This window comes from Chlamydomonas reinhardtii, chromosome 4 (assembly GCF_000002595.2).
Source record: "Chlamydomonas reinhardtii strain CC-503 cw92 mt+ chromosome 4, whole genome shotgun sequence".
Taxonomy (NCBI): domain Eukaryota; kingdom Viridiplantae; phylum Chlorophyta; class Chlorophyceae; order Chlamydomonadales; family Chlamydomonadaceae; genus Chlamydomonas; species Chlamydomonas reinhardtii.
Window position 1 is genome coordinate 2,254,073 of NC_057007.1, and position 22,229 is coordinate 2,276,301.

At 62.9% G+C, this 22,229-nt stretch overlaps 2 protein-coding genes across 4 annotated transcripts; both read right to left on the reverse strand.

The window, feature by feature from the left end:
• Positions 1 to 187: 187 nt before the first annotated feature.
• On the reverse strand, positions 188 to 14,995 carry CHLRE_04g220200v5 (uncharacterized protein). 3 transcript variants are annotated; one of them, XM_043061880.1, is made up of 30 exons: positions 14,373 to 14,995; positions 13,758 to 14,112; positions 13,236 to 13,319; positions 12,639 to 12,683; positions 12,370 to 12,417; positions 11,923 to 12,006; positions 11,430 to 11,555; positions 10,988 to 11,080; positions 10,374 to 10,694; positions 9,783 to 9,923; positions 9,314 to 9,425; positions 8,827 to 8,958; positions 8,276 to 8,343; positions 7,692 to 7,811; positions 7,225 to 7,293; positions 6,804 to 6,893; positions 6,277 to 6,331; positions 5,812 to 5,924; positions 5,382 to 5,456; positions 4,696 to 4,836; positions 4,458 to 4,516; positions 3,998 to 4,103; positions 3,673 to 3,774; positions 3,312 to 3,386; positions 2,940 to 3,042; positions 2,440 to 2,598; positions 2,035 to 2,141; positions 1,675 to 1,725; positions 1,568 to 1,573; positions 188 to 1,356 (listed from the first exon to the last, which is right to left on the reverse strand). In XM_043061880.1, exons 2-30 carry the CDS (start codon positions 14,079 to 14,081, stop codon positions 1,171 to 1,173), a joined length of 3,195 nt encoding a protein of 1,064 aa, XP_042925231.1. In that variant the 5' UTR covers positions 14,082 to 14,112; positions 14,373 to 14,995; the 3' UTR covers positions 188 to 1,170. The 3 variants fall into 3 exon arrangements, with proteins under 3 accessions (XP_042925231.1, XP_042925232.1, XP_042925233.1); XM_043061879.1 differs by lacking the exon at positions 1,568 to 1,573 and adding an exon at positions 1,923 to 1,943; XM_043061881.1 differs by lacking the exon at positions 1,568 to 1,573.
• A 2,103-nt stretch (positions 14,996 to 17,098) lies between these two features.
• CHLRE_04g220250v5 (uncharacterized protein) lies at positions 17,099 to 22,015 on the reverse strand. The gene is made up of 2 exons (XM_043061882.1): positions 19,909 to 22,015; positions 17,099 to 19,311 (listed from the first exon to the last, which is right to left on the reverse strand). Exons 1-2 carry the CDS (start codon positions 21,671 to 21,673, stop codon positions 18,239 to 18,241), a joined length of 2,838 nt encoding a protein of 945 aa, XP_042925234.1. The 5' UTR covers positions 21,674 to 22,015; the 3' UTR covers positions 17,099 to 18,238.
• Positions 22,016 to 22,229: the final 214 nt, after the last annotated feature.

Below are 22,229 nucleotides of genomic sequence, written 5' to 3' on the forward strand. Positions count from 1 at the left end.
TGGGGCTGTCTCATCTCGAAAGGTAACAAGCAATCGCAATTGCTGCTAACTCTAACTTCTTTCTTGCTGCTTGCTAGCCTGGAGCACTCGATGGCGTCTAGCATTTGCATTCACACTAGCTTTCATTTCTCTGAACAACCAACCGCGCAGTGTGGCGCCAACCGGAGGACTTGAGGACGCGCGCACATGGGTTGCCTTTGTTAAATGCTGCACAGCTAGCTAGCCTGAGTTCGAGGCTCAGCCAAGCAGTTACGCGAGTCTCCACGAGTTCGCGTTTCGTCACTCCCACATATAAATGTGGTTGCCCGGCGAGACGGACTCGTCATCCAATTCACAGCAAGCGAAGGAGTAAACACAGCATAGGTCCCGAGCTTGTTCTCAAGACGTGCAAAGACGAGCCAAGACGAGCCAACGTAAGGAAAGTAGACCCATGCTTAGCAGCAGTGCGTACCCGATTTCGATATGAGCAAACACGCCGGCACTTCTCCGTCTGCAAGACTGCAAACACCTCCACCTCCATCCATCTGCACACGCACACGTCCCCCACCAAACCGCGGCTGCAAACCGCCTCGCCGTAACATCCACAAACGGTCATTGCCGTCTCACTGAAAACATGCGGTGCCAAACTGCCAGAGAGTCCTCAACACACAACACACACGCACGCACACACACCCACGTGCCAAACTGATCCACCTCGTGCCTTCTACACCACCCAGCCCTTGCCGTCATGCGTATCCTACTTACCCCGCCACCATCACGGCTATCCACAAGATCTCGGTCACCCCCGCACGCCACGCCGCCTACACGCCCCCAAGCATAGCCCCCTCCCTCCCCACACACGCGCCCAACAAGGCTCCGTGCCCGTTTCTTCTTACGCGCGTGTCTGCTTATTCCGATGCATATCTGATGAGTCGTAACGTCAATGCCGTCACCAGGTCATTCCTGCATTTTTCGGCTCCGAGCCAACCGCGAAATCCGAGATCCATTCACGTCTGTGTTAAAAGAGTCCGGCAAGCCTTAGTAAAGATATGAGGAAAGCACACAAGTCAGCAGCGAATCTTCCTCGGCATCCCCACCATAACCACCGCCTTCACCAGCAAAATACCACAGCGCTACCAAGCCAACCACCTACACCGTGAGAGAGCCATCCCATTAAGCACGCGTGCTCCCTTACGCCGCCGCGGGGGTCAGGGCTCCCGCGCCCGCGCCGTCGCCGCCCGCCGCGCCGCCCTCACCGCCGCTCTTCTTGCCCGCCCCGCTGCTGCTGCTGCCGCCGCCGCTGCTACTGCCGGCGCCGGCCTCCTTCTGCTTCTCAAAGCCGTAGCCCAGGCTGGTGCCGGAGGCAGCCGACAGCACCTGCGGCACGTGCGGGGCAAACCAGCAGACTTGAGTCACGTGTGTATCGAGGCGTGTGTCGTGGCGTGTGTCGTGGCATACATAATGCCGTATCACGACTTGACGACGGGCGCGTAAGAAATTGCTATATCAGGCGCACAACCACTTGTTGGTTCAGGTGCCATACCCCCGCGCCCGCGCCCCAAGAGACCCCGAAACCACACTTTCTTACGTTCGACTGGTTTCAACACCTGGGATGTGTGTGTGTTTGTCAGCTGCGCATCAGTGTGCGGCTGCGCCCGCCGGCCCGCCCGCCGCCCCCGACCTCGCCACGCGCACCTGCAGGTCTGACAGGTGCTTGCGACGGAACTCGTCCACAATCGAGGACACCTGCGCGCGTGTGTGTGTGTGTGTGTGTGTGTGTGTGTGTGTGTGTGTGTGTGTGTGTGTGTATGTGTGTGTGTGTGTTTGTGTGTACATGACCGACACACATGAACGCGCACGCACGAACGGCCCCACGTGCACGCGTGTCGTTTCCCGGCCTTTCCCCTCCCCCCTGTTCCATTCCCCCCCCCCCCCGGCCCCACCTCCTCGGTGTTGAAGTCCATCTCCCTCAGCACCGCCCCAATCCCCCATACCCCATACACACACGCGTGTCGTTTCCCCACCTTTCCCCCTCCCGTTCACCCCCGGCCCCACCTCCTCGGTGTTGAAGTCCATCTCGCGCAGCACCGCCGCCGCCAGCTGCAGGCTGGGCTCCAGCGTCTCCGGCACCACAGCCGTGGCGCCCGCGCGCTCCAGGTTCACTGCGGTGCAACACGCGCGTGTGTGAGCGTGTTGCGTTACATTGTGTGCTATTATATGCGCTAAACAACGATGTATGTGGAAGAAGATGTATGTGGAAGACGATGCATGTGGAAGAAGAACGGCGGCTGCGACCTGGTGCGTGTGCGGTATGTGCGTGTTTGGTGCTACCACACCTTTCCTACCTCTCCCCCTTCAGTTTGGGCTGGTATCTACAACCCCCCCCCCCTACGCCTGCTGTCTACTTCGCTACAATGCTCTGTACCAATCTTTGCAAGCCCCCCGCCTCCTCCTCCTCACCGGCGTTGGTGATGTCGTGTGCGCGCACGTAGGTCTTGACGTGCGGGAAGTGTTTGGACATGGTGTAGACGGCGCGGTAGTTGGCGCCGGGAGTGTCCAGCGCGATGATGGCGCAGGCCGCCCGCTCCGCCCCCACAAGGTGCATCACGGAGGCCGAGCCTGCAGAGAGACAGAGAGGGAGAGAGAGAGAGAGAGTGTGTGTGTGTGTTAAAAAACGAAACGAAAGCCCGCCCAGACGACGCCGGAGTGTGTGTGTGTGTGTGTGTGTGTGTGTGTGTGTGTGTGTGTGTGTGTGTGTGTGTGAGGGGGTTACATTCATGATTGTTTAAGAAGTGAAGGCGTGGCCAGGTACAGTAGCATAGTAGACGCGGGCGGAAAGAGTGTGGGTGTGTATTGGACAACGATGCAGAAACGCGATCCGCCCAAAGAAAGAAGAGAGAGCGTGTGTGTGTGTGTGTGCGTCAACAAGCGCATTCCGTTTCTACATTTTTCTCACTCACCCGCGTCGCCGAAGAACACGGGCACGTCCTTCTTCTTGCCTACTGACACACGCGCACTGCTGACGTCCAGCGCCACAAAGGGAATCAGCTGCTCCGACAGCATCTGCGGGCGGCGACGGCAAACACATCAGGTTCAGGATTGTGTTAAGAGACAAACGGTGATGAGATCGGAAGAAGGTATGCTGCGGAGGTAGCGCTGGTGGGACTGCCTCTCCGAACGCCGCCACAGCGCACACACCGCACATCTTTCCCCGCTCACCGCCCCGTGCCTCTGATTCCTTTTGTAGGAGTGCTGAAAAGACCCCTGCCCCCGCCCCGGCGGTTAGTTTGGGCTGGTATCTACACCCCCTTCACCCCCCAGATCTTGCACACCTGCGCAATGATCTGTCCCACGCGGCCGTATCCGGCGATGATCACGTGGTCCTTCATCTCCTTCATCTCATCCTCCTGTGTGTACGGAGGATGATGAGTCGGGAGTTCGGGGTTTTGGGGTTAGGGTTTTGGGGTTAGGGTTCGGACGAAGGGTTGCAGGAATGCAGAGGAAAGGCGGGCGGGGGCTGCCGAGGATTGACATGCCAGTACCCAATTCAAGGACACACACATGCACACGCACATCCCGCTCCACCTTTCAACTGCACCCTTACGCCATCACATACACACACGCTCCTGGAACCCCCCATCTCCCACGCCCATCTCCCACGCCCATCTCCCCTCCCTCCCCTCTCCTCCCCACCTTGGGCTGCAACTCCTTGAGGTCGGAGCTCTCCATCACGGCGCCCAGCCGCGACCCGAACTCCGCCAGGTAGGGCGTCAGCGCCATGGACAGGGCCACAACCTGTGAGGGAGGGAGGGGAGAGGAGGTGGGGAGGAGGCGGGGAGGGGGGGAAGGGGGCGGGTTAGCCGTTCATGTGGAGAACGGAGTAAACAACTCACAAGCATTACGTAAAAGTAGACGAGTAAAAACGCCAGATCCTTGAACCCGGCACTCCCTAAACGCCTCTCACCCACCGCACCCACCCGCCCCGCCACCCACCCCAGCCCCCCATCCCCCCACCCACCACGTAGAGCAGGTTGCATGTGGCCGCGGGCAGCACGCCACGAGCCACTGCCTCGCCGAACGCCACGAACGCGAACTCGCCGCCGGGGGCCAGCAGCAGACCCGACCTGGGGGGTTGCAAGGATGTTTGGAAAAGGGGGGCATTGCAAAGATTGGTACAGAGAAGTGTAGCGAAGTAGACAGCAGGCGCAGGAGTGCGCGTACCGATGGCCGGAGGGCAAGGATTAAGGACATTGGGAGCAGGATGCAAGCCGGGGAATCAGGGTGGAGGAGAGGGCAGCGGAGGCAGTTTGAGCGGGGCGGGGCAGGTGAAATACGTGCTGGAGCTGAAGCTGGTGCCGGGAGGTGGTCAACATCGTCGGTAACGATTGCGGTCCCAAAAGGTTGCCTTCCGTCTCCCATTTTCTTAGCTACTTTTCTTTTGTCTTTTCTTAGCTAATTTATTTAGCTAACCCACCCACCTGATGGCTGCCAGGCGCGGCACTCCGAACATGGGGCCAATGGCGGCCATGACCGCGACCTGTGGGCGTGAGAGGGTGTGTGTGTGAGAGGGTGTGTGTGCGAGAGGGTGTGTGTGTGTGTGAGAGAGTGTGTGTGCGTGTGTGTGTGTTCTGACCTGCCCATTCCCTCCCTCTCAACCGGTCCTCTCCCTCTCCCTCCCCTCCCCCTCCCACCACCCTCCCTCATGCTCGCTCGCACCTTGCCCACGATGAGGATGGTGATGGCCGCCAGCACCTCCTTCCACTTGGCGATGAACAGCTGCACACTGATCTCCATGCCCACAGACATGAAGAACAGACCCATCAGCAGTCCCTTGTACGGCGCAATGTCCGACTCCACCTGCAAGGAGAGGAGAGGCGGGCAGCGGATGGGGTTACGTCCATGATTGACTAAGCACACGTTTCAGCCCTCAGCCCACGACCCAGCCATCAGCCGTGAATGCCACGCCACCACCCCACGACCCCCACAGCACCAACGCCACACCCCTCATCGCTGCCACATATTCCCACTTACAGCACTAACTCGGTCTCGGCGATAGCCCCCCCCCCCAATGACTCGCTTTTGCAGCTGCAGTTCTCCTTACCGCGCGACTGTTTCCTTACGGGATTGGTTCAACGTTAACCCCCTCCCCCACCCCCAGTTCAGTAGCTCCTACCACCACCCCTGCTACCACCTGAACCCACCTGCAGCGCGAGAACCCGGTCTCTGCACTCCCCCACTCCTAGCAGTAGCACCACCCCCACTACAAAGCCCCTACCACCACGCCTGCTACCACCACCTGAACCCACCTGCAGCGCGAACCCGGTCTCGGCACTCCCCCACTCCTGGCAGTAGCACCACCCCAGCACCGCCCGCCTACTCCCACCCCCCTGTTATGAACCCACCTGCAGCGCGAACTCGGTCTCGGCGATGAGCAGTCCCGCCAAAAAGGCGCCCAGAGCCAGCGACAGACCCGCCAGCTGCGTGGTGGTGGTGGGAATGGGGGAGAGGAGGGCAGAGCGTGAGGGAAGAGGGAGGTTGGGATGGGATGGGGGAAGTGTGGGTGTGGGTGAAGGGGCGCAGGCGTAGCTGGTACATGTTCGTGTTTTTGCTGGAATGCGCGGATGCGTGACAACGCCCGGGTCGGACTGCAGCCGGAATCATCGAAAATCGTCATCACTGCGACGGGCACGCAATCCAGATTCCTTGTTGCGCACCCATGCACACACGCGCACACCCAACCACCCATTCACCCGTCCAAACCCGTCCAAACCCGCCCAAACCCGTCCAAACCCGTCCAAACCCGTCCAACCCCACGCCCAGCCATGCCGTCACCTGCGTGAGGAAGGAGGTGCCCAGCACCATGAGCAGGGTTGTGGCGGCGAAGATCTCCGCGTTGGCGAACTCCGAGATCTTCTTGTACAGCGGCCGCACCAGCAGCCGCCCGCCTGGGTTGGTGTGGGGAGGTGTGGTGGGGGCGCGGGTGGGGGTGTGGGTGAGGTGTGGGGAGGTGTGGGTGTGGAGGTGTGGGGAGGTGTGGAGGGGAGGTGTGGGAGGTGTGGTGCGGGAAGGTGTGAGGTGGTTGCGGCGTGCGTTTCGAGCGACGGCGGGACTGTGTGCTCGCTGGGCGCAAACTCCCCCTTCGCTTTGGGTTGGTTTTGACAACCCGCTCCCCCCCGCTTACTACTCGCGCGCTCGACGGTTGTAAGAAGGTTTCGTTGGGCTCGGGCGCATATCTCCGCCTGTACCGCTTTTCCAAACATCCCTGCAATCCCCCACCCCCCACCCCCACCTCCCCACCTGCAATGATGCCCACAATTGCCACCACCGCCTTCACAGCCGCCAGGCCAAGAGCCTGTCAGGCGAGGGGGCACGAGGTGGGAGGTTGTGTGTGCGCAAGTGTGTGCGCAAGTGTGTGTGTGTGTGTGTGTGTGTGTGTGTGTGTGTGTGTGTGTGTGTGTGTGTGTGTGTGTGTGTGGTTATGACTGCCGTGTGCAATGCAAGGAGTGTGGCAGCGGCGGGGCTTCGTCAACCCCACCCGCCCCCCCTGCTGCCCTGGCGGACCCCTCGCCCTTCCTCCCTACCCCGCAAGACACCCAAGTATCATCGCTTGCAACTAACGCCTCTGCCTGTGCTCCGCTTTATATAGTTGGTTTTGGTTTAGTTTGGGCTGGTATTTACAACCCCCCCCTGTGTACGTCGCCTTGGTTGTCACCCACACACACACACACACACACACACACACACACACAACCCTACACATCCACGCCCACACCCACACACACCCGCCCACACACGCATACATGTCTTCTGTCCCGCACACGCACCTGCGCGATGCGCGCGAAGCCGCCGCTGCTGCCGTCCGGCGAGGGCGCCAGTAGCGGGATGAGCATCAGCAGCACCACCACAGCCAGGTCCTGACAGGGAGTAATGGGGGTTACATTCATGATTCTTAAAGACTGCTTTGGGGGAGGGGGTACACTCATGATTATTTGGGGAAAGGGGGTGTGCCTGGGCGATTGTACCTCACGCTCAGCCTGGGCGTATCCTGGAATACAATTTCTATGGCTGTGATGTTCTCCTTGCGCTCGCTTTCCCGTGTGCTGTCCTCCCCCGCCCCCGCCCCCTCTTTCCCCACTGTCCCCGAATGCCCCTCCGCGCACTCCCCTCCCCCCACTTGCATTGGGTTCGGTTTGGGCTGGTATCTACACCCGCCCCCCCCAAAACACCGCACACGCGCGCCCCCACCTGCAGCAGCAGCACTGAGAAGATGGCTCGGCCGTGGCGGCTGCCCATCTCACCACGCTCCTCCAGAACCTGCGGGGGCGGGGGGCACACACGAAGATACAGGCAATGGAAAAGACACGAGCTGAGATGTTTCACGTGAATTGTGAAATCGCAGTTTTGAGCAGTTTTCGCTACGGTACACGCGCCAGTCGCCAGTCGCCCAAGCACAACGCCCATGCCCTCATCAGCCGCGGCCCAACGCGCCCGTTGGAGCCCAGCCCCTGGTTTGCGTTGTATCACCGTTTCCAACCTCCCCAGCCCTCTCCCTCCCAATCAAACTATTTGCAACCCTGCCCATCCCACCCATCCTGTGCCACTTTCCCAACCATATTTTCAACCCCCCACCCACACGCATCCCCAACCATCCCCCCCCGCGACTGTCTCTTTACGGGATTGGTTCAAAGTTAACCCCCCCCCCCCCCACGCACCTGGATGGCCACAGCTGTGGAGGACATGGCCAGCGAGCCGCCCAAGATGATGGCGCCTGGGCCCGGCAGCCCCGAGGCAAGCATGGCCACACCCGCAACACCCAGCAGCGTCAGAACCACCTGCCGGGGGGGATGGAGAGGGGAGGGGTTACATTCATGATTATTTTAGAAGTGAAGGCGTAGCCAGGATCAATAGTATGGGGGCAGGGGGATTGCAAAGATTGGTAGAGAGGGAGGCGGATGAGGGGGAAGGGGGATGGAGAGGAGGAGGGGGATTCCATGCATGGCCAGTTAAGATGAGCTGCACCGTTCCCCACATCACCCCTTCCCCTCTCCGCCCCCACATCTCCGCTCCCGCCCCCCAACTCCCACCCCCGCACCGCTTTTCCAATCACACTTGCAACCCCTCCCCCTCCCCATAAGTATTATCGCTCGCAACTAACGCCTCTGCCTGCACTCCCGTTTTCGTTGGCTTTGGTTTAGTTTGGGCTGGTATTTACAAACCCCCCTCCTCCCTCCTCCCCCCTCCTCCCTCCCCCCCTCCTCCCTCCTCTCCCAACCCCTACACCCACCACCCCACCCACCTGTGCTGTGCCCATGCCGAACACTAGCTTGGCCATGGACTGGAGCCGGTCCAGCGACAGCTCCAGACCTGGGGGGGGGGGGCGGGGCGGGTCACATTCATGATTAGCTAAGAAGTTGGGAGACGCTGGACAAGAATCTTGGGGGAACAGCAATCTGGGGGCGGGGGATAGTTCCGTTCCAATCCGACTGTATTTGTTGAAGACAGTGGATAGTCCATCCCGATTCCTGGACCTAAACCAAGGCCCAGGTGCATTGAACCGCCCCCCACAAGCATCCCAAGTAAACCCCGTCCACCCCTCCCCCCCCCGGCCCCCGCCCACGGATGTTAAACAGCAGCAGCACCATTCCAATCTCCCCCTGCCCCCCTACCACCACCACCACCACCACCACCACCACCACCACCACCACCACCACCACCACCACCACCACCACCACCACACCACCCCTCCGCTCTATTGTGTTTTGCTTTCTCACGGAAACGCTGCAAGCACCCCCAAGAGCACCCCCAACAAACCGCCCCGTCCACCCCTGCCTCCCCCCCCTCGCCCACCGATGTTGAACAGCAGCAGCACCACTCCGATCTCCGCCAGGTGCTTGATGCTGTGTACGTCGCTGATGAGGCCCAGGGCGTAGGGGCCGATGATGGCGCCACCCAGCAGGTAGCCCAGCACCGCGTTCCCGCCTGAGGGGGTGGGAGGGAGGGGAGGGAGGGGTTGGAGGGGGGGGGAGGAGGTTTGAGGATGGAGTTACAAATTTGATTGGTTCAGGAGTGAAGTTGTAGAAGAGAACTTGGCCACCGGGGAGAAGGCCGCCCTCCAGATTCCCCTCGTAGCAGTTCCGTTTCACCCCACCCCAACTCCGCATGTTGCGTGGACGCCTACTCCCGCACTCCCCTCGCCTCCCCTCCCCTCCCCCTGTCCCTCCTCCTCCCCCCTGCTTGTTTCCTGTCCCCCGAGCTTCACCTTGCAACCCCCCCCCCCACCCGCCACCCGCCACACACCCCCATCCCCACACCCACCCCAAACACACACACTCACCCGGCACGCCCTTGACCACCAGCGGCACGCACACGATGGACGTGAACAGCAGGCAGATGGTCTCCAGCAGGCCCCGCTCGGCCTCGTGCAGGTGGATGGTGCCCAGCTGGGCCTGGGGGGGAGAGAGGGGAGAGGGAGAAGGGGAGAGGGGAGGGGAGGGGGGTTGAGAATGGGGTTTCTTGAGAAGAACGGGTAGCAAAGGAGGAGGGAACGGGAAGCAGAGGGTCCAGATGTGGTGTTCAATGATGCCCCGTGTGGCCTTTTGTGAGACTTTTTGGGAGACTCTGACCCCAGCACAACCAAAAGCTACACAGCCCTGGCGCCCACCCCTACCACAGTCTCTGTTCAGATCAATCGCAACCATGCGCCCTTGGGCAGCTTTGCCGCAGTGTACTCAAACGCGCCGCTTGGGCTGGTACTGACAACCCCATCCCCCCCCCCCCCACACACACACAAACACACGCCCTACCTTGATCATGGCCATGACGCCGCTGGCCGCGTCCACCGCCGCCTGCCCGGGAGCTGTGTGGCTGAAGAAGTACCAGCCCGCCGCCGCGCCCACCGCCACCGCCGCCAGCTTCACCCAGTTGACCGGCTTGCCGCCCTCGCCCTGTGGGTGTGTGTGGATGTGGGGGGGTGGGGGTGGGGTGGGATGGGGTGTGTGGGGAGGGGTGTGTGGAGGGGTATGTGGAGGGGTGTGTGGAGGGGTGTGTGGAGGGGCGTGTGGAGGTGTGTGTGGAGGAATGTGTGAGTAATTGCAAAGTTTAGCAGTTGAGGAGTGTAGCAGTTGCGGACGGGTTGCGGAGGGTTTGTGGGGTTTCACACGTCAGGTGGCGCATGCGTGTAAAGCACGCGGCACGCGGCGTGCAGTGTGCCGTCGCCCCAAGCCGCCGGCCGCCACCAGGGCCCTGCGCCGGACCCTGCGCCACTTCTCCCATTCCTTACCCCTTCCCATTCTTCCGTTTCCCTTTCCGCTTTCCGCTTCTTCGCTTCGCTTGTGCCTCCTCCCCTCCTCTCATCTCATGCCCCTCATGCCACTCCACCACCGCCTCCACCTCACCTTGCCCGGGTACAAGCTCGCCGGGTCCACCAGCTGAGGCGCAGCCGCCGCCGGCGCCGCCGAGCCCGCCGCGCCCGCCGCCGCGCCCCCCGCCGCGCCCGCAGCCGGCGTCACCTCCTTGGCCCCCACAACCGCCGCAGCGGCGGCGCCGGCGGCGGCGGCTGCCACCGTGGCGGCGGCTGCCGGCTCGGCCGAGGTGGCGGCGGCGGCGGCGGCGACGGCGGCGGCGGCTCCAATGTCGGGCTTCTTGTCGCCAAGGTCTTTCAGGGCGGCCAGGGTCTTCTCCAGCGCTACCTGCGTCTCCTTCACCACCGCCGCCGCCTGGTGGTTGTAAAAGGATGCAAATGGGGACATGATGTTGAGATAAAAAAGATGGCCACAAAACAATGCAAAAGCGTCACCTCACCTAAATAGCACATGAAAGCCCCCCCCCTTGCCCAACTTCACTACTCTAATTTCCAGCGTTGCATACCCTCCCTCGTGTCTCTCCGACCCCTAATCCACCATGCCCACCCCCTCCTCCTCGCTCTATTGTATCAGGATCGGTTTAGTTTGGGCGGGTATCTACAACCACCCCTCCCACCCCTTTTTGGGCGGGTGTCTACAACCCCCACCTGCATCTCGTCCTTGACGGCCGTCTCCGCCGCCCTCATGGCCGCCGCCGCCACCTCCTCAGCCTTGGCAGCAGCAGTCTCCGCCATCAGAGCCTGCAGGCGAGCACAGCGTGCAGCGTGAGGGGCGTGGCGTCGGTTGACGTTTCGTGTGTTGACGTTCCATGGGTTGATGTCCCGTTGGTGCTGTTCGTCAGTGCCTGGTTTCGGCTGTTCCGTCCCACCTGATACCTCGCCCCAGCCCTCAGCCCCCACCCCCAGCCCCCCAACTGCATCCCTTCCCTGATTCCCCTGCTTGAAATCCGTTCCCTTGTTTCAACTTTGCAACTCCCATCCCCCCCTCCTGCCCCCCGCGCCCCCTCATATGTTCATCACATCATCCCCATGGTTTCCTTAACTAGCCATGAATGCAACCCGCCCTCATCACATTATCCCTCCCGCCCACCTTGGCGTACATGTCCTCCATGGTGCTCTTGAGGCTCATGAGGCGCGAGCTGAGGTCAGACACGGTGCCCTCCGCCGCCGCCAGGTCGGTCTCGGTGGCGGCCAGTGTGGCCACGTAGTGGTCGTACTGGGGGTGTGGGGGTGTGGGTGGGGCGTGTGGGGTGTGTGGGAGTGGGGTGGCAGGGGGGAACACAGAGTGTGGGTGGGGGATTGAGGTTGGGTTCTGCCGGGCTAGGGTCCAGGCTCTGCCTTCCCCACGACAAAGCGAAACACGCACATTCCGCGCCAAGGACGAAACCTCCCTCCTTGGCCCCCCTTCCTCCCTCCTCCACCCCTCCCCCCCCCACGGCCTCCCCCCATTCCCCTCCCCATCCCCACTCCCCCCAGGCCCCCACCTGACACCAAGCCCCCACACCACTCCGTCCTCCACATGAACGGCTCCCCCTCCCCGCTTCCCCCCAAGCCCCGCCCCCCCCCATCAAGCCAGCACTCACCTCCAGCCCCACCTCCACCTTGGGCCGGTCGGTTAGCAGTCCGTCGCGCTTCTCCCGCAGACCCGACACCTTGTCCAGCCAGCCCTGGGGGAAGGGGTTGCAAAGATTGGTACAGGGAAGTGTAGCGAAGTAGGCGGGTAACATGCATGATTATTTAAGAAGTGAAGGCGTAGCCAGGTTTAGTAGTATAGAAGACGCGCTGTTACCGATGTCCGTGAAGGGGAGGTAGATGAAAGATGTGCGTGTGACACAGGATCACACGGTATCAGCAATGACAGAATCAGATCACAATGATGGATTAATGTGGATGACAGGACCGGATCACAACGACGTGTCCTGGTGGATCCTTAACAATGAGACGCCTGTCCCGTCCCGCTGCCTGCCAGGCCTTGCACACCCACTCCATGCACATAAACGCACATACACACGCACACGCCCCCGCCCCACCTGCTGCTGCGCGGTGGCCGACTCGATGGCCTTGACGGTCTCATACACCTGCAGTCGACACACACACACACACACAGGCGACACACACAAACACACACACAGGCAGTGTGAGGACACATATACGGTACGTGTGAGAGCATGTGTCTGTGTGGGCATGTCGTTAAGCGTCGCCACCGCACGTCTGAAGCGCCAGTATGGCGCTCATTTGGGTGCGAGCGAGCAGGAGCAGGAGCAGGAGCACAAGCAGGAGCACACACACACACGCCCACCTGGTCCTTGGCCTTCTCCTTGGCCTCATTGGCCTCCACCGCCAGCTGCGTGTGCGGAGGTGGTGGGGGTGGGTTACATTCATGATTGGTTAAGGAATTGGTAGACGGTAGACCATCTTGCGGAACACACGAAGCGTGGGGTGGGGTGGCAGGGGCGGGGGAGTGTGGTGGTGGAACGAGGAATACGCGAGAGTGCCATGAAGAGGCGCAACCAACGCACCGCCATGGTACGCCCGCCAGACCCAGTCGTTTGTGTCCTCCAAAACCCGCTCCCCCTCGGAGGCCACACCGTACTGAGATTGACATACCCTCCCGCCACCTGGCTGGCTGTCTTGAAGAGCACAAGGCAAAACAATACGCTGGCTGGCTGTGTGGGTGTAGTTCGCCCGCCCACCCACCCCAAGTCCCGCGGCCCACTGCGCCCAGCAAGATTTCTCGCACGCCGTCATCCACACCTCATCCCACCCCATCCCACCCCATCCACCCCAACCCCGCCCGCCCCACCATCCCCACCCCACCGCCCCCAACCACCAAACCACCACCACCCCAACCACCACCAAACCACCCCAGCCACCAAACCACCTCCATCCCCCCCACCTGCGCCACCTCCTGCGCCTCCGCCTCCAGCGCCTCCCGCACGCGCTGGGCCTCTGTCAGGGCGGAGCGGGAGCTGTTGAGCGCCTGCAGCAGGAGGGATGACGGGGGCGGAGGGGGTGGCGGGGGCACGTGTCAGCTCATGTTACGCACGCCAGCACATGTGTGTATATGTGTGCGTATATATGTTTGTGTGAATATGTCAGGGAGTTTATGGGAGTCTGCAGCAGTAAGTGGCAGCTGCTTGCTGAAGGGGTACTCGTCGAGGCCCGGGCTCCTGGTCTCGCCGCCTCCTTTCCTCCCCCACCACCCCCGCGAAACACCCATGCATACACACACGCACTCCCGACCTGCCTCACACCCATCCCCGACCCATCCCCATCCCAACCCCTTCCTCCGCTCCATGCCCACACCCACACCCACACCCACACCCACCCCACACCCACACCCACACCACACTCCCACCGACCAACCAACCCGCTCCCCACCCGCCCTGCCCAACACACAACGCCACACGAAACACACCTGCACCAGCGGGTTGGTGTTTCCCAGCTTCTCTGTGATGTCCACGGTGGAGAGAGCCCCCACCACGCCAGAGGGTGCCGGCGACGACGACGCGGCCGCCGAGTCCGAGCCCGTGCTGGTCGGCACGCGCATGCCACGGCGGGCGGCGTTGCTGCCGTTGCTGATGCTGCTGATCATGCCGCTACCGAGCTGCAGGGCTGGCGCGCTGGCCTGGCCGGGGCGGGCGAGGCGCGGCGCCCAGGCGCGGGGCTGGGGGGCGGGGCGGCGGAGGCCGCCGGGCGCCATCGCCCCCGCAACGGGGCGCTGGCAGAGTTGACTGGCCATGGCTGCTTGGAACGCTCGCCGATGCGCAATTCTGCATTTATGAATGCGGATGTGTGTTCAGCGCGACTGCAACGGCATGGGCTTGGAAACTTGCGCGCGCCGAGACCTGGTCACGTTCGGGCGCCACGATGCGCCGGGACAGCAGAGCCAGAGACCGAACCAGGCATACCCAAATAATTTTCAGGCGTATCGACACCTAACGGCTTGACAAGATATCCAAATTGGGGGCGCTACCGCGGGCGCTGGGGCAATCAACTCGACGCCCCTGCCCCGCAAAACGGGCGACCTCACCGATGTGCGCCCGAAGTGTTGCGTGGACTACTTAGTGGTCCGTAGATACCTAGTAAAGGTATGGCACACCAGAATGCGGTAAGGGCTCAACAGTTCAGCTGGAGGGCGGCCGGCCTTTGTCGGAACCGTGCCTAGCAATGCAGCATTGCAGGCAAATGAGCAATCTACAGTTGCAGGTACTGTTTGCAAGGCTGCTACGTGAGTGTGAGACCGGAGAGTGTGCCTGCATGGCATTTTGCATGTGCAAGTCGAGGACATTTTCGCCGCGCCCGCCGCGCAGCAATCGGCTGAGCTTGAAACGTGTGTGATAATAGCATATACTTTAAACAGGCGGTTGTCGTGAGAATACGTCGTCGCGCTTGAATACTCCTTTGCTCGCTCTCCCGCGCTGCGAGGCTGGCCTGTCGTGACGCCCCCTCCGCCGCTGGAGCCTCACGCCCCTCACCCCCCCTCCAACAGCTCTTGTGTCAGGGCAAAATACTCCACTCATCCTGTCAGTCTTTTGGACCTTCAGGTTAATCTGTCCCGCTCCAAAGCCCTTGGCATCTTTGTACGCAAGCGATGCCAAGTCCAAAGAACCGCCAAAAGATGTTGCAATGCGCCGCTAACGATAATCTTTGATGCATATTTCGGTGCACAGCACAGTTCTGAGCGGAACTGCCAGGGAGCTCACCCGGGGGCTGAGGGGCAGCGGGATGGGGTCGGTGAGTGGTTGACAGACTTGGCACGATCACGATGGGGCGCATTCAAACCGGCCCAAGAACTCAACACACTCAGTTGCAGCTCGCATAATAGTGAAGCCACAATACCTGCCAGATATACAAACTTGGTGAACTGCATGCAGTCTCTACTCGCGACATGCTTCTCGTGATGACTCGACCTGAAGCTGTTGCGCGACCTCGTCCCGAAACCGCTTGAAATGGATACAGGCGCAAGCACTGAGTTACACTGGCATTGCGAGTGGTTGCCTCACAGCTCCATTTGCGCCTCGCTGACTCGAACCTTGTGCTGGCCTTCCGACAGTCGTTTGCTTGAACCCAGCTGTGCCGGACCCTTAACGGGACATAGCTTTGATAATACTAATTCAACACTAAGGTGCTAGCATCTCCGGTAATGGCGATGGAGCGGCTTGTGCGAGGGCTGGGAGGTGAGCGATGCCATGGCCAAAAGCCCTTGTCCGGCGCGGGACCTTGCCAGCCGGTCAAACAGTGGGATCTGGCGCCTGTGGCTCGTCGCTGTATACGTGAAACGCAACGGGCCGTGTGGCAAGCGACATGGGCAGTGTTTCATGTCTAGTTTGTGCGAGCCGGCTGTTCCCAGTGCCCCTGCGTGTTCCCAGCCCCGCTCCGTGCCTGGCCGCACCTCCCCCGCGGCCCCCGATGCAGTCCAAACCTCGAGGACTTTGCTGGGACTTCCCTGTATAGTGGACTGTGCTCGGAGACTTTTTGATCATCAAGTAGCACTAGTGGTATAGTGGTAGCATAGGTCCTTGCCAGGATGCGTCCGGTTCACCGACGCAGCTGTGCGGACCAGACCCGAGTTCGATTCTCGGCTAGTGCACCGGGGTCGTAGCTCAAATGGTAGAGCGCCCGCTTAGCATCTGACGCTGAGCGCCTGCAATCTGCGGGAGGTAGGGGGATCGATGCCCTCCGACTCCATCCTTTTGTTTGCCTTCCGGAGGCACTGATGTGCTTGTAGCGAACCTGCGGCAGGCACTGCACTTTTGCACGCGCTGGGCACACATGGGCGCGTGCGCAATGGGCGACGGCATGGCGGTCGTGTCCTCACTGTGTTTACGTGTTCAGGGGAAAGCGGCAAGCTTGGCACGCAAAGGTACGCGTGTGCGGGTGTGCCTGGCCTGTGTGAATGGCCGGCAGCTACAGCATTCGCCTCCCGTGTGTGTGGCACATTGCGGTCGAGGAAAAGGCGCGGCGTGCATGCGTGAGTCTCACGATGTGTGGGATTGCCGTGGGGCGCGGGCGGTGCAGCGGCGCGTGCAATGCAGGCATGTTGGAAACTGGTAAAAAGTGGGGACTGGGGATGCGTGTGCTGCGAGTGGCGCGCAAAATGCACCGCCAGCGCAATGGGCGCAGGGGCAAGAACGGATGCGGAGAGGAGGGGCTCAGGGGCGCGGGCAAGACGTGCCGGCCTTTAATTGTAGGTGTATGATGGGGCAGGCAAGTGAGTGCGACAGTTGCGCAGTTGCGTGCACGGGAATGCACGGGCGTTGCTGAGGAAGAGGGCTGGCAGAATGTGCGTCAACAGAGTTGCTAGGCAGCTGTGTATGAATGCGACATAACAATAGTTAATTGTGTATGGCATATGCTCCGGTGTTTATGAACACCCTCACGCTAACGTAACACGTAACATGGGCGACTGGGCGGGGTGGGGACCTGCGCGGGGCGTGTCGCGGAAAGGCGCTGATTCGGGGAGGGGGCCGTTGGCCGCGCATGGTGGGAGGCAAGCACGGGCGGTCACGCGGACAGCGCTCGTATCTTACGAAGGCAGGGGCGGCGTCAGTGGCCGAATTCCTTAAAATGGCTTCGTCCGGTTGACGAAACAGGCTGCCTGTAGCAGTACCTAGCCCACCCCGGACACAACTCACTGTAGAGACTGGCAAGGGGTTGGAGATGTCCAACGGATGAGACTTGGGTGACCGCGTATTCACTAGATGACTCGTAAGAGGCATAAGTTAGGGCCCAGCCCTGTCTCGAACAGGGATCGTAACAGTAGATCTATTACAACTGGCCGGAACACTGGGCGTGGTGATGGCTTAACTCGGCGCCATCGGCCGTGCCTCTCATCGTGTCTCATCTTGGCGGGCGTTCCGCCCACACTGCCGCCGCTTCCCTCCACTGCCCCCGGCGCCTCCCTACCCACCGTGCTACCCTCCAGCATAACCTCCCTCGTAACTATACCTCCCAGCCCTCGCCCATAAGGCCATAAGCGCCCAGTCCTGCGCCGCCCAGCCCTGCGCCGCCACCTCCCCCTCCGCCCAGCCTCCAAACTCCCACTCCGCCCCCACCTCAACGTCTGCTGTCACCCCCTAACCCGCCCCCAACGCCACCCCCACCGCTGCCGCCAAAGCCCGCCCCCGCCTCCGTTGAGCCCTGCACCACCCAGTCCCATGCCCGGCAGATGAACGCTGGCTGGGTTGTCTGGAACGCACGTTTGGTTGATTTGGCAGGAAGGTGAGAGGAATGTGGGAATTGCAATGCCTGATGACTTCAGGCTGGTCACCTGGTGTGGTGTCGTCATGCTTGGTAAAGTAAGTGGGGCGCATGCCACAGCCCACAGGGCCGTACCGCACCAGACCTTGGAGTAGCTTAGGCGCATTACGCAATGGGCACCAATGACCCGTGTGCGCGTCCATGCGCAGGGCATTCGTAATGCACATAGCAGTTGCAGGTTGTTTGCAAACAAGGTTACGACATAGCCCGCTTGTTGCGCACACGCACTGCATGCGCGTGCAATTGGCGGGGCGCACAAACACACAAGCAACATTGCCCTTGTGGCTCTTTCCCCTTGCGATTTGCTAACACGTAACACGTAAAACGTGGCAAGAGCTCACGCGCGCACTCATGCACGTTTACGTTCGTGCATCTTCCAGTCATCAACACTTGTCAGCAGCCGTAACGCTTTTACGCCATCTCGATACACCTATCCCTACTGGCCACACACGGACCCCTTGCAAATGCCGTGAATGTCAAGTGCAAGTGCAAAACCGCGCATTGTCATCTCCCGCTCCCTGCTTCCGCCTCTGCCCCTACCGTGGCCGCTGCCGCTCCCCCTGCCGCTTATCACCAATTCTTGCAATTCTTGCACTCCATTCCCACGCCTCCCAACCCACGCCCGTGGCCCGACCACTAAAACACAAACGTCAGCGACTGCTGTCCCTGCTGCTGCTGCCCGGGGCGCTGCCCCGCCGGCGGCGCCGCCGCCGCGGCCGCCGCCGCCACCGCCGCCGCGCGCCGCGCCGCCGCCACCAGCAGCTCAACCGCCAGGTCCGGCGCCTGCCGCAGCCGCCGGAGGCTGTCCGGCGCCGTCGTCACCACCTCCTCCTGGTGCTCTAGATACCACCCCTTCAGCGCTGCCAGAAGCTGCGAGAAGGCGGGGCCACACGAATCCGCCCACAGCATCAGCCCCACCACGCTGTCCGGCCCCACGCCGCGCAGAGCCACGCCCTGCGCCTCCGCACACAGCTCCGGCAGCAGCAGCCGATCCGCCAGCTCCGCCACCGCCTGCGCGGCCGCCGCCGGCACGCACACGCCGCCCGTGTACAGCCAGCGCAGCAGCAGCGCGAAGGCGTCGGCGTCCGCGTCCGGCAGCTCCAGCTCCGCCGCGGCTGCGTCCGCAAAGCCGCCGCCTGCCGCCAGGCGCTGGCGGAAGTAGTCACAGCGGCAGGACAGGACCAGGCGGTGTACGGCGAAGCGCCGCTCGCCCACGCGGATGGTAAGGTCGGTGCTGCCGTCCGGCGGCGTGTCCAGCAGCGCGCCCCAGTCGGCCGCCAGCGTCCGCCGCACCGCCGCCGCCGGCCCCGCTCCTCCTCCTGCTCCTCCTCCTGCCCCTCCCATCCCCAATCCCATCCCCATCCCCAAACCCAGCCCAAAGCCGCCTCCAAGCCCGGCGCCGGCGCCGTAGCCGCCGCCACCCGCCACCGCCGCCGCCACAGCGCGCCGCAGCTCCGCGGCGCTGCGCGCCGCGGCCGCCGCCGCCCGCGCCGCCGCCGCCGCGGCGGCGGCGTGCCCCGGCGGCGGCGCCAGCGCCGTGGCCACCACGTGCACCCCCTCCACGTCGTAGCTGCATAGCGCTAGGTGGCCGTTGGGCAGCAGCGCGGGCCGACCCAGGTCGTTGGCCAGGCCACCCGCCACCACCGCCACGGCGCCGTCGGGCGTGGCTCGGCGCACCACGCTCACGCCGCGCTCCACGTCGCGGTCGGCTGCGGACGTGTGTGTGTGTGTGTGTGTGTGTGTGTGTTGTGTGGAGGAGGTTGTGTGGAGGAGGTTGTGTGGAGGATGTTGTGTGGAGGGGGTTGTGTGGAGGAGGTTGTGTGTGTGTGTGTGTGTGTGTGTGTGTGTGTGTGTGTGTGTGTGTGTGTGTGTGTTTGTGTGTGGGGAGGGAGTTGCAAAGATTGGTACAGACAAGGAAAGTGTGGTGAGGGGTTGCGCTTGTTTGTCGCGCCGGTGAAAGGGTTGCGGCGTTTTCCAGATGGGGTGTAGTTGTGCGGTTTGCAGTCTCGCGATTGTGAAGTCGTGTGAGATCTTATGAACGTGGCGGGAGGAGTTGTGTAGGTTTGGTACCGTAGGGTGGAGAAGCTAGGGGCAGGCTTTCAATGTATCCATCGTACACGTTTCCAAACCCGATCGAATGGAGCAACGGACCCTACCTACTCACCGCCCTGCAACCCCCACCGCCATGCGTCTGCAGTTTCTCCTTGCAGCGCGACTGTTTCCTTACGGGATTGGTTCAAAGTTAACCCCACCGCCACGCTCCCCGCCACGCCCCGCCAACCCACCTCCCTCACCCCCACACTCACCCAGGTACACACAGCCGCAGCCGTCCACCACCAGCCCGAATATGTTAAGGAAGCGCGCCTCCTCGCCGCGCCCGTCCGTGCTGCCCGCCTCAAACTCATTACCCGCCAGCAGCCACGGTGCCAGCACGCCGCCGCCGCCGCCTCCGCCGCCTGGACCGCCGCCGCCGTTGCCTGACCGAGCACCGGCGCCGGGAGCCCTGCCACCGTTGGCACCAGCACCAGCACCAGCACCGTTGCCGGCGCCGGCGCCGGCGCCAGCGCCGGCGCCGTGCCGTTGCCGGCCCCGCCGAGTCCGAGTCCGCGGCCGCGGCCGTGGCAGGGGCACGCGATAGATGGCGGTATCGGTGTTGTAGATGAGGCTGCCGCCACACACCTCGGCGTCACCGGCCCCAACGTCACGCCCGCCCCGCCGCCGCCCCTGCCGCCCGGCGCTGGCGGCGGCGGCGGCGCCGCCGCCGTCACCGCCGTACGCGTAACCGCCGCCGCCGCCGTACGCCCAGCCGCCGCGGCCGCTGGGGCCAGCATCCGGGCCCATGCCGTCGCCGTACACTGCCCCACTGCCGTACGCCACGCCAAGGCTGTCGCCGTCGCCTCCCACGCCGCTACCGGCCTCCACGAACCCGTCCAGCCCCTCGCCCGGCAGCAGCTGGCTGTACTCGCGGGAGGCGTCATAGGTCAGCCCCCACACATCCGCCGCCGCCTCGAAAGGCAGCGTGCTCACCAGCGCCTCCGCCGCCGCCACCGGTCCCTCATCGTCCTCGTCCTCGCCCTCGCCCTCAGCCTCGGCGTCAGCGCCGGCTTCGCCGTCGCTGTCAGAGGCAGCAGCGCCGCCGTCTCCGCCCTCCGGACGCCCCTCTCCCTCCGCGCCCGCCTCCGCACCCGCCCCATCCGCCTCAACGCCGCCGTTCCCGCCAGCCCCATCCTCCATTTCCCTCTCCACCGCCCCCACCTCCGCCTCCGCCACCGCCTCTAGGCCGCCCCAGGCGTTCCCAGCCCGCCACGCCGCCGGCAGGCGGATGCGCCGCAGCCGCGTCCCGTCCGCCGCATACAGGCTGCCTCGCCCGTCTGCAGTTAGGAAACGAAGGGCCACGAAGCGCGCGCCCGGCCCAGGGCCGTCGCGTCGAAGGGTTTCGGAGGCGTCGCCTGCCACCAGACTGACGGAATCGTCGTGAGTCAGACGGAGAATGGCCTGGCCCGCGATGATGTAAAGGCAGGAGCTGAAGGGGCACCAGGTCATGTGGCCGAAGCCGGCGGCGGGGGCGAAGGGCCGCCGTGGCGGCGGCGCGTGGTGGTGGTGGTGTGGAGGGCCGTGGCCGTGGGGGCCGTGGAGGGGTGGCGGCGGCGCCTCCCGGCCCAGGTGTGGAGGGGGAGGAGCATGCGCATGGGCGGGACGCGGAGGCGGAGGCGGAGGGAGTTGGGCGGGCGGCGCCTCGAATAGCTGTAGGGGCGGGCCCAGCTGCAGCCCGCAGCGGCCGTCGGCGCCCAGCAACGGCCGCAGTTCTCGCGAGCCGAAGAACGACACCAGCGTTTGCGTCCGCGGGATGGGCGGCACGGGCGGTTCGTGCAGGGCTGGTGAGGCGGATGGCGGCCAGTGGGGGGGATGAAAGGCGGCCTGCCGGGGGTGGCCGGCGAAGGCGCGCAGCGGGTGCGGGTGAGGTTGCCGCTGGGGGCCCAGTGGCGGGAGCGCCCGCGTCACCACGCCAGAGGGCCCGTCGATGACGATGCAGCATGTCAGCAGCGTTGGTTGACCTTCGTTCGCTGCCATGATGGCTGGACTGTCAGGGTGCGGCTCCGGCAGCTATTTAAGTGGGCGACATGCGGACTGAGGCTTCGCGCGCGGGCTTGTAAAGCGACTCTGGGTACGGTATGCGACTTATATGTTGCTCTCTAATGCAATAGCAGATGCCAGGGAGGTAGAAGCAAGGCGGGACTGCGAGCACCGCGAGCAAACTTTATTGTTTCGCCGGTGCAGCCTATTATGTACTAATGCGAAACCAATGCGAGCTATTCCTGCTCAAACCGAAATTAAAGATAGGCCTCTGGCTCTAGCTCCCGAACAAAGGAGCGTTGGATCCAGAGGCAACAGCGCAATTCCTTCTTTGCACAGTTGACTCTCATGCTGGCATCTGAACGTGCCATGTAGCAGAGATATTGAGGCTCCAACTGACGAGGAGGGAGGGGCCAAGCAAAGCGTGACGCGGGAGAAAGGGTCGCCAGCGGCGGGGTTGCTGGTGGGCGTGTGGGTTGCGCTGTGCGTGTCGGCACGGGGAGCCGATCGGTGCCAGCTGAGGAACAGGCTAAGACGCGTATAAAACATGTCG

Coding starts and splice junctions, on each gene's coding strand:
- CHLRE_04g220200v5 (XM_043061879.1), bottom strand. CDS start 14,081: ATGGCCAGTCAACTCTGCCAGCGCCCCGTTGCGGGGGCGATGGCGCCC. Junction 10,695..10,987: donor CCGTCAAGGACGAGATGCAG/GTGGGGGTTGTA, acceptor TACAACCACCAG/GCGGCGGCGGTGGTGAAGGA. Junction 7,294..7,691: donor CCACAGCTGTGGCCATCCAG/GTGCGTGGGGGG, acceptor CCGCCCCCGCAG/GTTCTGGAGGAGCGTGGTGA.
- CHLRE_04g220250v5 (XM_043061882.1), bottom strand. CDS start 21,673: ATGGCAGCGAACGAAGGTCAACCAACGCTGCTGACATGCTGCATCGTC. Junction 19,312..19,908: donor CTGCGGCTGTGTGTACCTGG/GTGAGTGTGGGG, acceptor ACACGTCCGCAG/CCGACCGCGACGTGGAGCGC.